Source organism: Populus trichocarpa, unplaced genomic scaffold (genome assembly GCF_000002775.5).
Source record: "Populus trichocarpa isolate Nisqually-1 unplaced genomic scaffold, P.trichocarpa_v4.1 scaffold_67, whole genome shotgun sequence".
NCBI classification, from domain to species: Eukaryota; Viridiplantae; Streptophyta; class Magnoliopsida; order Malpighiales; family Salicaceae; genus Populus; species Populus trichocarpa.
In genome coordinates, this window is record NW_026291141.1 from 87228 (window position 1) to 101617 (window position 14390).

The following is a 14390-nucleotide window of genomic DNA, read 5'->3' on the forward strand; positions in this document are numbered from 1 at the left end:
TTTCTAGACAAATTTAATCGCTGCTAATTTGTTGTTAATCGCACTTAAATGTTCAAATAGTTAACTGTGCTTCTACTCTGTATTAAATTATTTTCAGTTACTACATGCTTGTAAGTAGGATGGCAATGGTTGCTTATGAGTTGTATTCTTTTATATAAGTATAGGATTTCATTTTATCCATTATCCATTAGAGAAGGTAGATTACAAATAAATCACCTATCGTTTTCAACCAGATTTAGGTTAAATTTTCATTCCTATGACTTTAAGATCCACGAAAATATTTATTAGAATATTAAGAAGAGCACCGAGACTAACGGCATTTTTATTTTTACCTGTCAGCTTCATACCAATTGCGAGGATGAGTCGTGTGATTTAGGCCTAGCCCACTTGATAATTCCTTTCGCACGTTAGCCAAGACTGCTGCATTATTTATATGGTGATTGCTAGCAGTAACCATCTCACATTAATCGTCATAGGTAATGAACTTTGATGGAGTATTTTCTTGCTTCCATACTGGTCGTTGAAATGAATTTTAATGGCTTTGTCAGTTTAATCTGGTGCAGTGCTACGCCAGTTGGCAGTTGCAATATTTATAACTCGAAAAAGTCAACTCTTTCCATCTTCTCTGCGATTCCTTTCTCCATGGGCCTGGGCTTAATAACTTTGCTACGTGTGGCTGTGTGTTCTTCCCTTATTCGTGGAAGATGATGGAAGTAAATTACAACGTGGAGATATTATCGTACATACTGTCGTTTGTCAAAAGGGCAAGGCACGGCACCAAAAGGTAGAAGCCTCCAATTTTGAAACAAAATTTAGTCAAAAGTCAAGTTCACCTACATTCTCCTCTGCCGTTTCATTCTCCTCCTTCAATCACTCCTTAATAACAGAGATTACCTTTGCTTCCAGGTTCCAAGTCTTCATGCAATGTTGTTGAGGATTTTGTTCTTCTTTGTTTGTTGTTGATCATCAACTGAGAAACACCACATTAAGTGTGGGTTGAAGAGTTGTTCTAGCAAGCTAGCTAGCTAGCTATCATGGCAATGCAGCCAAGCTTGATCATACTGGTGGCATGTAGGGTTTGGAGGGTTTTGAGTGAGCTGATCTCTGTTTGCTTTATTGTTGCTGATGATGTTGCTGTCTCTCTGAGCCAACAACTAAATGTCGATTCTGATTGAGAGAAATCTTTGTCGTCGGTGGCCAATAGGGTTTGGAAGGTTTTTGATTCTTGAAGATTTGTACTTGTGGTTGCTTGATTATAGGGATTTAAATTCTTATTTCTGCTAATAATTCTGTAATCCCAGTTTTTTTTTTTTTTTTTTTGATAAACCCATAGATTGAAAAGAGTAATGATTTATACCCAAAAACACGAATAATAGATGATGACACAATTGCAACTTTGTGGAACTTTTATGGCTGTATTTTTTCTCTTAATTCATGGTTTTTTGTGATAAAAATTTGTGGTTTGTAGCATTACTCGTCTGAAAATTATATAGCAATAACATAAATCTTTGCAATGGCAAGATTTTCTCATCAGGCTGGGGTAGGTAGGATGAGCTAGGGTTTCTCACTCTGCAAAAACAGCGAAAAAGACAAGTTTTAATGCCAAAACTTTCTTACAAATTTGAATTGTTTTTGCAGCAACTCCTCGTCGAGCTTTGATGCAAAAATCAGTCACAGAAAACTCTTTACATGAGTGTGCATAAGGTTGATCACTCGATTGTGTTAAAGAAAAAGGCCATGAGTACATAATGTTGATATGGCTAAATTGTTGGTGTTTCTGCTGCATCTATCAAGAACCCTAACAATAATAATTTAGGGTTGCTAATGGGTATTCACAAATTAAATTTCAATTATATTTATACCCTATCCAAAAACCTTAAATATATCCACTATGTTTTAGACATTCATTTGACTATGTTATCCAAGTATTATTTATTATTTAACATAAAATATATATTATATGGGGCGCGCACAAAATTATCATTTCAGCATGATTTATAAACAAAATTCTTTATAGAAAAAGATTGTACAAAATGTTCTGCTCGATTAATTCCGTCTCAAAGTATACAAGTATATACGATTTCAATCATACATGGCTATTGAAAAAGGGGCAAAATGGAAAGCAATGAACATGACTACAAGTTAAAGTTGTTAGTATGAGCACAGGCAGCAAGACATTCTCTCTGCACAGGCTGCAGGCCTTTATGATGCGACAATGGTTCTACTGAGGTGTCTGGGAATGTGGTGGGAGACCAGGTGGTAGTGGTGGAGGCATACCAGATTGGTTTCCAGACTGCAATTACGATTAACATATGTTAGCTCTTCTTGAACAAGCATAAATGTTGCATACACACGCCTGCTCAGAAACTAGTAACATTTAGAATTCTGTACAGACTCTCATGTTCGTTACTTGTAAGAGACATGAACCATGATATATGCAACCCGGAAAAAAGAAAAGCATAACAGGAGCAGATAAAATTATGCATGCTTACATCAACAGTTTCCCTCGTCATATTTTAATTGAATTGCTGTGATCATAAGTCAATAAATTCTAGAAATTTTGCCTAATCCAACACACTGTAGACTTCAATAAGAGACAATTATCTCCATGACACAACTCTGCATCTCTCTATTCTTCCCATCATAGTGATCAAAATGGCATGTTTTAGAGGGTTTGGTTTTCAGTTTTGCGAACTGATACCCATTCGGCATGGAAGTCAGTGGACCTTTTTTAATTGATATATTAAACATTCCATGGGTTCCACAATGATCCGTGTTCAAGTACACTGTTTAAATTGTCTATGGGATCTGAAAATGACAGGGACAAAATACCATCACTTTACACTGGACATTTTTTGTGCAAATATGGGGATGGTACATGGTCCATAACAAAACAATGTGATGTCTATCTTACCTGGTAAGGATTAAACCCAGGCATCCTTGGCATCTGTCCACCTTGAGGATGGTTGAATGGACCGCCCTGTGGATACATTTGCCCCCCTGTGGCATTTGATTGGCCCTGCATATTGGGCAGGCCATTTGGAAAGCCCCCGCCGACTGGAGGGGCAGCACTTGTGGGCAAGGATCCTGAGTGCATTGGATTCATGCCCATAAAATGGCCCTGTGGCAACAGAGGTACCATCTGACTCATCGTCCCTTGCATCCCCTAAAAAGGAAAAAGAAAGAGTAAAATATAACATTCCAAATACGCTAAGGAAAGTGCTGAACAGATGTAACTTGAAACTAGAATTACAAAATCTATTTTAAACGAGACCATGTCCTTTCAATCACTAAGCATGTTTCTAAGCAGAAGCCTGCTTTGCATCGTCAACCATGCAGAGAAACTACTTGAGAATCTTTTTAAGATATGCACCAAATTGCAACAATTGGAATTAAAGTGAGAGGGATTAGATGAACTTGGGAAAGAAAAATAAAAGACTGGAGCGCTATATCATACCATTGGACCAGGCATTGATGAAGGCAAAGATCCGGGCATTGAAGATGGGATTGGTGAAGGCATGCCATGAGGAGGCATTTGAGGAGGGCGAGGTAGATGGGGATGAGAAAGCAGGGGTACATGGGATGGAGGCAGTAGCTGTTGCATGTTTGGAGGCGGCATAGGCAAAGGAGGCATGTGCTGAGGGAGTGGTTGCTGTTGCTGCTGCTGCTGAGGACTTTGCTGATATCCCTGCTGCTGATTGGCTGCACGAAATGACGGATGTGGACCAGGAGGAAGAGGAGGCCCTCCAAAGGGCATAGAAACAGGAAGAGGCTGCCTCTGCTCTCCCTGCGATGCATCAAGAGATGTAATTGATAGTGGCATTGCAGCTCCAACACCTGGAATAGTTCCTTCATTTCGAGTCAGTCCAGGAGCAAATGGTCCTGGAGTTATCGGTGGTTCAGGTACATGGAAATTGCCAGGGAAGCGGCCACCAAGGGCAGGATTTTGCTCACCATAACCTGGTAGAGATGGTAATGCTTAGAAAATTAATTAATAAAATATGCTTTTGTATACTAATCATGTAATCATTGAAAATATCATGGCTTCAAATTTTTGGAACATGTACAAGGAGATTTTCTGGCCAACACAACACATGATTGAATTTAATACAAAATATTGATCAAGCCATGTTCGGCTTCACCAGTTTGTAAAGCCTAACCTTGGTTTTGACCCACGTTAAATTTATCACGGGCAGTGTCTCCTGGCCTATTTTGACACCAAAACTTTGTTGTGTGATCATTGCTACCACTGCAGAAAAAATTATGCAGGTTTAGTAACTGGTGAGGTAGAAACACCTTAGAAAGGGTCATAGATTAAAGCAATTTAATCATGTCATTTTTTTTTTTAATTTTAGTCCACCAGCAGAACATTGAAATACAATTATTTGATATTCAAATCTTTCATGAAAACCAAATTCTCAAAGTTGCAACAGCCAAGTACTCATTTAGCACAGCCAAGAACTCTCCTTCCTTTCTTTTAAATAGAAGATCATCATAGATAGAGTGCAAAATTCAGCACAAAAACGAAAATAAGAATCTTACCAAATAAAAATATTGACAAAAGGGTTTCCAATAATATCAACTAATGGAACACCTCAAACATACCAGAAGCAGAAAAGCATAATAAGCCAAAAAATCTATTCCATGATACACTGTTTGCTTCAAAAAACTTCATTCCTTAGGATTTTCAAGTTTCCATGCTTCAAAGGCAGCCTGTACGACTGTTTCATATATTAACGATGCAATTAGAGAGTAACTTGTGAAGCAGTTTGGATAATCAAATCTTTTACAAGTTAGATGACATGCACATTACAATGGCATTGATATGTGCCACTCACATTGCTCTTTAACAAGTTTACAAACCAACTTACGATGCTATAGAACAACAAACAAGACACTGCAACTTCTATATAACTAGAAAAAAGTAAAGCTGCAGTAACTATATTAAACCACATTCAATATTCCAAGCAATGACCCATGTCACCATTTTAACTTTCTTTCTAATAAAATTCAAGAAAGGTAATTTATTTGAAAACCCGTTCAAAAGGGAAGGAAAACTAAAACCAGTTAACATCCCAGGATATTCAATTAACTTGAATTTAGCGCATTTACCTGCAAAGAAGATATCCAATAGGATGCCATGAAAGATCCCAAACACTATTATCATGAGCACTGGAAACTTCAACCTGGGGGGTTTCATGCCTATACATCACAGTCATAGGATACAGAAGCTATATGAGATTACTTCCATATGAGCAGCAAGCAGCACAAATAGCATCAAACAAGAAAATAGAGTCAACCGACACAACCGGAAAAAAAAGAGGAAATAAGATCAAAAGATTGGTTGTTTTCAGTAATCCACCATCCAAAACAAAAAAGGTTTGATTACCAACAAATTCTGAGAAGAAATCTTAAGATCTATTTTCTTGTTTTCTTATATTTTTCCTTGAATAATGAGCCCACAAAAAAATGATGGTTGGAGGACTCCATATACATCCCCTTCCACTGAATTACTTTAAATTACACACACACACACAAAAGAGGGTTCTCTTCAACCTCCGTATACTCATTTCCTTGGCATAGATTTTCAATGCCTTGTAAATATTTTAATGAAAACATATTAAAAACAAATAACATTCAATCACCTAATGTATACCATGATGAGAACTTCAGAAAGAAGTTGTAGAATAATTTAACAGTAAAAAAAATAGAGTTCTATTTGAGATATCAACATTACCCCACAAGCCAATGGAAAATGGATCCGTCATAACTCCCACTAACAAAGTACTCTTCATGGAATGGATGCCAAGCCAATGCTGGAAATAGTAGAGAACATTTTTACGATAAGTATATCCTTGTATACAAATCACACCACAGAAAAGTTACAGAATTAAAACAAACATGCTAGCAATTTTAATCCGAGCTCAGCCAACAGTAAGCATGGCATATAAAAGTGGAAAATTCCCATAACTTTATAATCAAGGGCAGACCATTATACAACTGAATTTTATCCTCATATGATGTGCATAGGTGAAAGGTGTTACTAACCAGTCACGTCCTTCCGATGTCCGCGGAAAGATTCAAGCTCCTTCATTGCCCTTAAATCATAAAGCTGAAAATGTGCAAAAATTACAAAAAGAGGGTCAAGGTAAAAGAGGGTCAACATTCAAGCCCCAACCCTTCATAAAAGAGACCTTTGATGTGAGAAAGAATTTGCAAACCTTGATGATTTGATCTTTTGAAGCAGTCAGCACCCAGTTACCATTTTGGTTCCATTTGACACAAAGAACGGTATTTTTGTGGCCATGACTGCAAAACCCATGCCGAACTTGTCAATTTTTTTATAAAAATCCTAAACCAAACCTTAGCCTAATCACCAAGAAAATATGCACTCACAATGAGCAAAGCTCTCTTCCAGATTTAGCATCCCAGAGTTTTACTAGGTTGTCTTTCCCACCTAAAAAAAAGTCAATTAGCAGCATCAACCACAACAATGCCAACTTAATAAAGAGATCATGAGGTTCCAAAAAGAAATGTATGGCTGACCTGAGACCAGAAGAGATTTTGAAGGGTGCCAATCAACACTCTTCACATCCCAACCATGGCCTGCCTGAGTTCAAAATGATGCAGATAAAACTCTTGAGGTTACTCAGTGCAAATATTATGAGCACAACACACAGACAGTAATCTAAGCCATCAGACTGTCACTTACACCAGAACTAGAAATACATGCAACAGTAAGTAGTCTGATCACATCATGGAAGCAAACCCATTAATATTCCTTGCATTAGTCTCTAAACTATCTCTCGCAGAAGAAAATGACTGAACAACATTCTTAGGCCCATTGCATATTTCAATATTCTTCTTTCAAGGTTAACTTTTCTGACTAAAAGCATGGCATTGTATCAAGCAATCTTAAAGAAACATCATTTGCAATAATTCAGGAGAATGGGAGAAAGAACATCCAATTAAGTACCATAAAAGAATCATCCCACACAAACTTAATATCATATGTTCATTGACCAAAAAACACATTACCCGTTAATGAACGCTCTTCATGGCACCGAGCAAAGTCCCAAACTTTAACAGTAGTATCATCGGAGCATGAACAGAACTTCAAATCTGTCCTGCAGAAACTGTTCGAGAGGTTTACAATACGAACTTCACTAACACCATGTATTAAGAAAAAAGAAGGAAAAGGAAGGGAGATATGAAGCAAATATCTACCTTAAGTCACGCACTGATTCTTTATGAGCAGATTTATTGACCTTAACATTATTCATGTTGCTCTGCCAATACCTAAAACAACATTAAAAAAATTATTAAATGAACAACATATAGGAACATAATAGCAACAAAGCTATAAGAACAATGAAGAACATATGAGAATTACTTAATTGAACCACCATCATCACCAGAGACCATCCAATTGTCATTGTGGCTCCATACCATAGACCTGATTGCTTGATCATGAGCCTGCACATAAAAGAATTCCACAAAAATCATCAATATGGCTTCTTTCCTGGTTAAAAATCAACATTAAATGATCATATCTACACACCTGAAGAATCATTTCAAAATTAAATGACTGTCCATTCCAAAGGGTGAATTCCCCACTTTGAGAACCTGTGATTAGACGTTTCCCATTTGGAGTCCACTACATATCAAGAAAAGGGTCAGAATATGTTTGATTACAAAGTTAAATGTGATGAATCCCAAAAGAAAGAATCAAAATGTTTTGCTGTATTTAAGAAGGGTAAAAATGGCAAGGAAGTTGTAAAGGCAAAATAAATTTAGATCAGGCAAATAATAAACAGCATTCAAACTCATTTCAAATTAGACAACATGCATGTGCACATCTTGCATGTATATGCAGGTGCGCAGGCAGATGCACACACTTTTTTTATTATTATTAAGCAAATGAAGTCATCTGCTCTGCCAAATAGGAATTGGAGACTACTGATTAGAACTCAACAACTTTCTACACTATCACACACGAACTGCAGACTAAGGCCTCAAAGAGCTAACTGGTAGATAATTTAAAGACTAGTAGGATGAGTTCAGTTTGTCGGAAACACCATGGATCACCAGTCTTCATCTAACTTGATTTGTTTCAACAGGCAATTTGCACATCTAGCAACAATTTCTTCTTTTTTTTTTCATTCATATCTACACAATGAAAGGATAAAACTTTATGCTATCAAAATGAAATTACGAAACAGCAAATAAGAATAATTGTGTTTAAGTCATTTTTCATAATGTCATACACAATTATATATTTGACACCTCAGACAAGTAAGAACTAAGTTTGAGGACCCATTAAATGAATTGCACTCTCATTTGACTCTGAGCCTGAAACATGTTTAACAGGGAAAGAAATATGGCAGATAAATTCAGCACATATTCCCTTTCATAAAAACCAAAGCAAATTGACTTTAAACTTCTAACTTCAAAAGAAACAGAATTTCACTTGATGATCCATCAGAGAACAGTATGAGCAGATCATGCTACTTCCTAAGAGAAATAAATGCTTGTCTATTCAAATATGTAACAAAGTCAAGAATTCTGTCACAATCAGACTTACCAAAACCCGATTTATCGAACAACGGTTTTTGTTTAGAGATGTATGAACAAACTTTGTGGCAAAGCTTGTTGATGGATTATCAGAATAGGCAACTGGAGGCAACACCTACAACAGAGATCAAAACATGAAGAAAATTCACATGATTGAAGCATAGAAAGATATTAGGCTAATAGCTACTTTGAGCATATCTCATAAAGAAAGAATATAGATAAACAATGTTCACTAACATCGATCGCAGCTGCTGGGGTATGTTGCAATACTGTCCTGTCCCTCAAGTCCCACTGCCACATACGAGTCTGCAGCAACACTGAAACAAGATTACAAGTGACTCAAATAACAAAAGATCTATTGATACAGGCACCAAGGGGGCACCAACCACTTGCAAAAGCAAAAGAAACTAGCAAGCAAATCATTGATGGTACATCATATAAACCACATAAGAGAATACGTGATCTCTGAAGTTCAATTGTTTAATTCTTCTTTGTTGGAATACTATAAGCGTAAAGTTTGAACCCACGAGTCCTTCAAAGAGTTGAGAGTAGAATCTTTCTCCCAAATACTCTTTGTTCCACTCCACTCTCTTCACGAAACCCAAAATATTAGTAGAGACATACAAAATCCTCTACTTCTCTTTTTTTCCCCTGTAAAAAACCACCACATCTCCAAGCAATTACAAAACCCTATACTTCTCTGTTTTTCCACTGTACAAAAACCACCACCTCTTCTCTTGGTCAAGATCAACTAATCCCACCATAACCCAAAGAAAACCACTAGTCCTGTACAACTATGAATTCAACACCAACACTGATAAGCTTTTATTCTTAAGCAAAACATAAAAGAAACCAACTACAGATTCAGATATTGGAATTAACACGGACAAATAGATGCCTCATCAATTATTCAATTACCATTACAAGAACACCAAATCCGGCCAGAAACACATCCACAACCAAAAAAAATAAAATTCCAAGACCTACATCGCTTCCAATTGAGATACATATCACAAAAATGACCAGCTATCACATATTTCAAGCATTACCTGAATATACCTAACAACCGTGCTTGTATAATCAACTGCTCTCCTCTGCGTAAGCTTCCTCATCCTTTTTCCACCGTAACCATCACCATGATCTACAACAACAACAACAACAACAAAAATCAATCAATCAATAAAATGACAAAATTCCAATCAAAACGCACAATTCATCATCATAACTTAGGTTAAAATTGAAACCTGGTCACTCTAATTAAACTAATCAAAGACAGAATTTCCAAACACTTAAAAAACAACAATGCACTTGTGTAACTAACTAACTAGCTTCGTATTTAGGAGGAGGAGGACCGGGGGCGGCCTGCGGATGGTGGTGGTAATCAAGCGGGTTAAGAGTGGTTGATGAAGCGGAGGGTTGTCGCATCATTGGCGGTGGCTGCCCTCTATGAAAATCACCACCAGGAGGCGGTTGCTGTTGCATATGTTGGTGGTGGTGGTGTTGTGGCTGCTGGTGCTGGTGCTGTGGCTGCTGGTGCTGGTGTTGTTGTAGTGGCTGCTGGTGCTGGTGCTGTGGCTGCTGTTGTTGAGGATCACCGTAATTCATTTTTAACGGATAAATTAAACGGTGATCGGAAGAGGTTGGAGGGAGGAGTGAAGGGGATAAGAAACAATAAAATCCTGAATTGGAGTGAGAAACTGTTTTTATCCAAATTTGTTAACAAAATATGCTAAACATCTACGTTGAAATTTCAAAAGATTAATTAATTTTTTTAATAAAAAAGTTAATTTAAACTAAGATTATGAAAAAAATAAATTCTATTGGATTAACCATGAGATTTAAAGTTTTTTAAAATAAAATTTAAAATATTTTTTTTAAATTAAAATGTTTGAATTGTTATTATTAATGATATTGGAGAGTATAATAGTTATTTTTTAAAATATTTTTTATTTAAAAATATATTTTATATTAATATATTAAAAAAAATTCAATTTTTATTTAACCTCGTGTAAAACGCAATATAAATGGAAGCTTAAACTGGTTAATAAACCGGGTTAAGTTTAATAATTAATTATAATTGAAAATATAAATAAATAAGAGAAAAATCTTCTTTCATTAACAACTGGTGTTCAAGTGTATATTTGTTCCGTACAAAAACAACGTAAGAAGTAGTGACCATAAAAAGGAACCAGCACACCTGGAACAGGTTGGTTACTCTCGATACCAATCCAAGAGAGGCGGCCGCCGCAGCTACCGGTGTATTGCAACCTTGCCCCTGCCTGTAAGTTTTCTCAGATCCCATCTACCAAAATCCTTTCTAACTTCTTAAAAAAAAAATTCTTTTTTACTTCACATATGCAAATATGCAATCTTTGTAAATTTGGAAGACTGAGGACTGGATGTTATGTTAACGTAGTGTTAATTAGAGGCCCTTTTGAAGAAGAATTTCTGTTATCTTGAGTTGTTTGATTATTCAGTTTTTCATGTTTAATTTCAGTTTTATTATGCTCAGTAATTTAAATTTTAGTTGGCCTTGGACCCTGTAAACTATCCAGCCTGTTTAATTATCCAATTTTCTTTAGTCAACATGCATTATAGAATATAGACTGCTGAATATGTGGTAGTAGTAGTGGTCAGAAACTGTGTAACCGTAAGCATAATTTTCTTGTATGCTAAAGATCGATGGTATAGCAATGGAGTAATAAGGGTGTTTTTGGTAATGCGTTTGGACTGCGTTTAAAAGTGCTTTTCAAAGTGCATTTTGATGCTTTTTCATGTGATTTTGGATTTTTGATATGCTTACGTTATAACCATCAAAAAGCACTTGAAAAAGCACCTACACCAAAATACCAAACACACAATGAAAGGAGCTTAAAACACTTCATGGTGGTGAGCCAAAGTGTCAGGCTTATGTGAGATTCGTGGAAATTATAGGGGCCTAATAGAGATAAGAATGTGAATTTTGTGTAATTATGCCGAATGGGGAACCTGCAAAATTGGTTTCTGATGATTTATAATTAGGGTAAAGAAAATTTCTTGTTAGATTCTAGTTAGGTTTTAGGGTTCTGAGATACTTGCATGATTTACGAGACCCTGCATCTCTCTTGAGCAGGAAAATGAAAGATTGTTTAGCGTGTTTCTCATGCTGATCTAAGGTGTGGAGATAATTGATTCACTTTGATGGAGTTTTTTATGAGTGGAGGAGTAAGATATTTGGCTACCTGAATCACTCTTTACTTCGACAAAGGATTTTGGCTAGTGTGAATGGGAAGTATTTGACTGCTTCCCATAATTCACATGCTTGCTCTGTAAATCAACTTATCATTTTGCCTCGGTTTCAGACTTACCTAAAGTGAGGCAGTGTTTGTTTGCAGAGGAGAAGAGAGAGTTACTGTTCTGTAATGACAGCTTCTGCAAAACTCCTTGCTCTTGACAAGCCCTCCCAAAATGAAAACTGGACAGTTGTAATGCCTCGTCGAGGCAAAAAGAGAATACATTCCCTAAGACATAATACTCCAGAAGCAGAACAGCAGCCATGGGTTCCTACTGAGCTTGAATCCGATCCAGAAAGAGAAGCAAAGTTAATACAAAAGATGGAATTTTGTATCAAGAAAGTTGAGAGCTCTCGATTCTATCAGAACTTTTCGGAGCAAGTAGAAAATCCTGAAATCCTGGATTCTTTTCACAGGGTGCTGGGCTTTGAACTGAAGATGCCGATGGTGATATATGGAATTGGCAGCATTGAATCATATGAAACCCCTCGATTCCAGCTTAGTCTTGCTATCTTGATGAAAAGGAAGTTTTGTTGGATTGGGGACGTAGAGGTTTTTGACCCAATTCTTTCTGCAACAGAGTCTCGGGTTCTGGAATCCCTTGGTTGTTCTGTCCTGTCTGTAAATGAGCAAGGTCGTAGACGTGCTACGAAGCCAATGCTTTTTTACATGCCACATTGTGAGGCAGGGCTATATAACAATCTCTTACAGGCAAACTGGGAATTGGAACTGCTTAATCATATTGTATTATTTGGAAATAGCTTTGAGATGTATGAGTTCTTTTCCGAGATCAAGAACTCCATTGTTGTGGAGTCAACAATGCATGTTTTGGCTGCTCGAAAATTTGCTGATGAGTATGTAATCAAGACAGCTTCAGACGATTATTTTGCTGCTTTTCATGATTCAAGCTGGCATTTTTTCAGCCCTGCTCTTGATACAGAGCTGCTGTTGGTTAAAAATTAATTCGTGTGCATGTAATGTGCCTCAGACACTGCATATAAATTGAAACTTGAGATTTTTCTCGATAGTTCAATGGAAATGATCAAATTGTGTGTTTTTGCTGCGTTTGGAGGGAGATGTTTTCTACTTTGCTTTGTACTTGACATGGCAAGGTTATGTCAGGATTCTCGATCTCAACAGAATTACTTCGACCCTTGTTTTTTGCTGCATTTGGAATGAGATGTTTGCTTTGCACTTGAACTATTCAAGTTAAGCTCAGGATTCTCAAAACTGTCTAAATTTAAAATATCATCATTATTTCTGTGGCATTGTTTATTAGCTCAACTTATGATTTTAGGCTGATCTTGGTTGGTTTGTTTCCGTTGGGTACAGCTTCTATCAAGATGATTGTATTCCTGCAGTCATAACTCGATTGCCCTTGTACCTCATTTTGTTCTGGAACTAAGTGTGCAGTGATCTTGACAGCTGTTGTCTCTGACCCGGCATGCAATTAATGATTTCAGTTTGATTTCTTGATTTCGAAATTGCCCATTTTCCATGTTGATAATTTGTCTTGTGTTCGAGATGTTTTGCCAAAACCCCGCATGGCTGCGAGGGATAACCCTTGCTGATTTCATGTGGTATTTACTTAAACATGTTGATGATTTGGACAAAAGTCCATCAATGGCTGTTTAGTTCATCTTGCCTGCCAAGAAAATCCAAAAAAAAAAAAATTCCAGCCATGAAATTAACGTATGAGATTGGAGAAGTGATTTGGAAATAATATGAGGTAAAATTAGCGTTACTCCTGTCATTATGCTTTTATGCTGTGACGACTTTAGAATATTGGGCAAAATCCCATCAAGATATAAACTGAAAATGACTCAGATTTTTCCTTTTCCTTCTATGAACAATGAATTGACTCAGATGGAAATAAAATGAAAGCCAGATTAGGTTCATACCTGATATATCTGCAAAACCAAATATGCTTATACAACATTCTCCACTTTCCTAAATTGGCTTTGAATTATTTGAATTACCGGATTATTAGACCGGCTTAGTAAGTCAATCTACAACCTACAAGTTAATGAAAAAACCCATGATATTTTTTTAAAAATATATTGTTTTGAAGGTATTTTTTTTAAAAAAAAACCTTAGATAGACTAACCTAGATTAATATGCTTAATCAATGATCCCGGCTTTTAGCAGGCCGACTACGGATCTTATGATCTTATAACTATGTTGAATTATCTATTGTACATTTATTGAGCTAACTAAAGTTGGGAATTTTAATCCCGACTATTAAGATTTAAAAGTTAAAACTCTTTTTCAGTAAGTTTAATAAATCATAAATGCAATGCATGCTGCTTTTACTGTGAAGGTATCACTTCACAAAAGAGTAACTTAAAAGAATAATTCTTTTCTCAATTAAAGAGCATTTGAATTAATGAAAATGAGGGGAAAAATACAGAGAAATACACTAAATTAATCTATAACTCTTGTGAAATTGTAAGCTTTATAGTTTATACAGTAAATTAACAGCTTTTGTTTCCTGTTCTGGATGCTTTAATTAGGTTTCAACAGCAAATAAAAATGACAAATTTA

At 36.3% G+C, this 14390-nt stretch overlaps 2 protein-coding genes across 7 annotated transcripts; one reads left to right on the plus strand and one right to left on the minus strand.

The window, feature by feature from the left end:
* Positions 1-1994: 1994 nt before the first annotated feature.
* Positions 1995-10271, minus strand: LOC127903891 (flowering time control protein FY-like). 4 transcript variants are annotated; one of them, XM_052449803.1, is made up of 18 exons: positions 9927-10271; positions 9624-9715; positions 8812-8880; positions 8585-8689; positions 7562-7657; positions 7394-7476; positions 7228-7299; positions 7039-7136; positions 6547-6606; positions 6397-6457; positions 6222-6309; positions 6049-6112; positions 5738-5816; positions 5113-5202; positions 4161-4249; positions 3458-3960; positions 2915-3166; positions 1995-2293 (listed from the first exon to the last, which is right to left on the minus strand). In XM_052449803.1, exons 1-18 carry the CDS (start codon positions 10177-10179, stop codon positions 2222-2224), a joined length of 2226 nt encoding a protein of 741 aa, XP_052305763.1. In that variant the 5' UTR covers positions 10180-10271; the 3' UTR covers positions 1995-2221. The 4 variants fall into 4 exon arrangements, with proteins under 4 accessions (XP_052305763.1, XP_052305762.1, XP_052305764.1 ...); XM_052449802.1 differs by having other exon boundaries at positions 9900-10271; XM_052449804.1 differs by having other exon boundaries at positions 9896-10042.
* A 436-nt stretch (positions 10272-10707) lies between these two features.
* LOC7462785 (protein SENSITIVITY TO RED LIGHT REDUCED 1) lies at positions 10708-12902 on the plus strand. Of its 3 annotated transcripts, none has more exons than XM_002304755.4 (2): positions 10708-10855; positions 11687-12902. In XM_002304755.4, the coding sequence occupies exon 2, from the start codon at positions 11976-11978 to the stop codon at positions 12807-12809; it is 834 nt and encodes a 277-aa protein (XP_002304791.4). In that variant the 5' UTR covers positions 10708-10855; positions 11687-11975; the 3' UTR covers positions 12810-12902. The 3 variants fall into 3 exon arrangements, with proteins under 3 accessions (XP_002304791.4, XP_024452785.2, XP_024452786.2); XM_024597017.2 differs by having other exon boundaries at positions 11936-12902; XM_024597018.2 differs by having other exon boundaries at positions 11949-12902.
* Positions 12903-14390: the final 1488 nt, after the last annotated feature.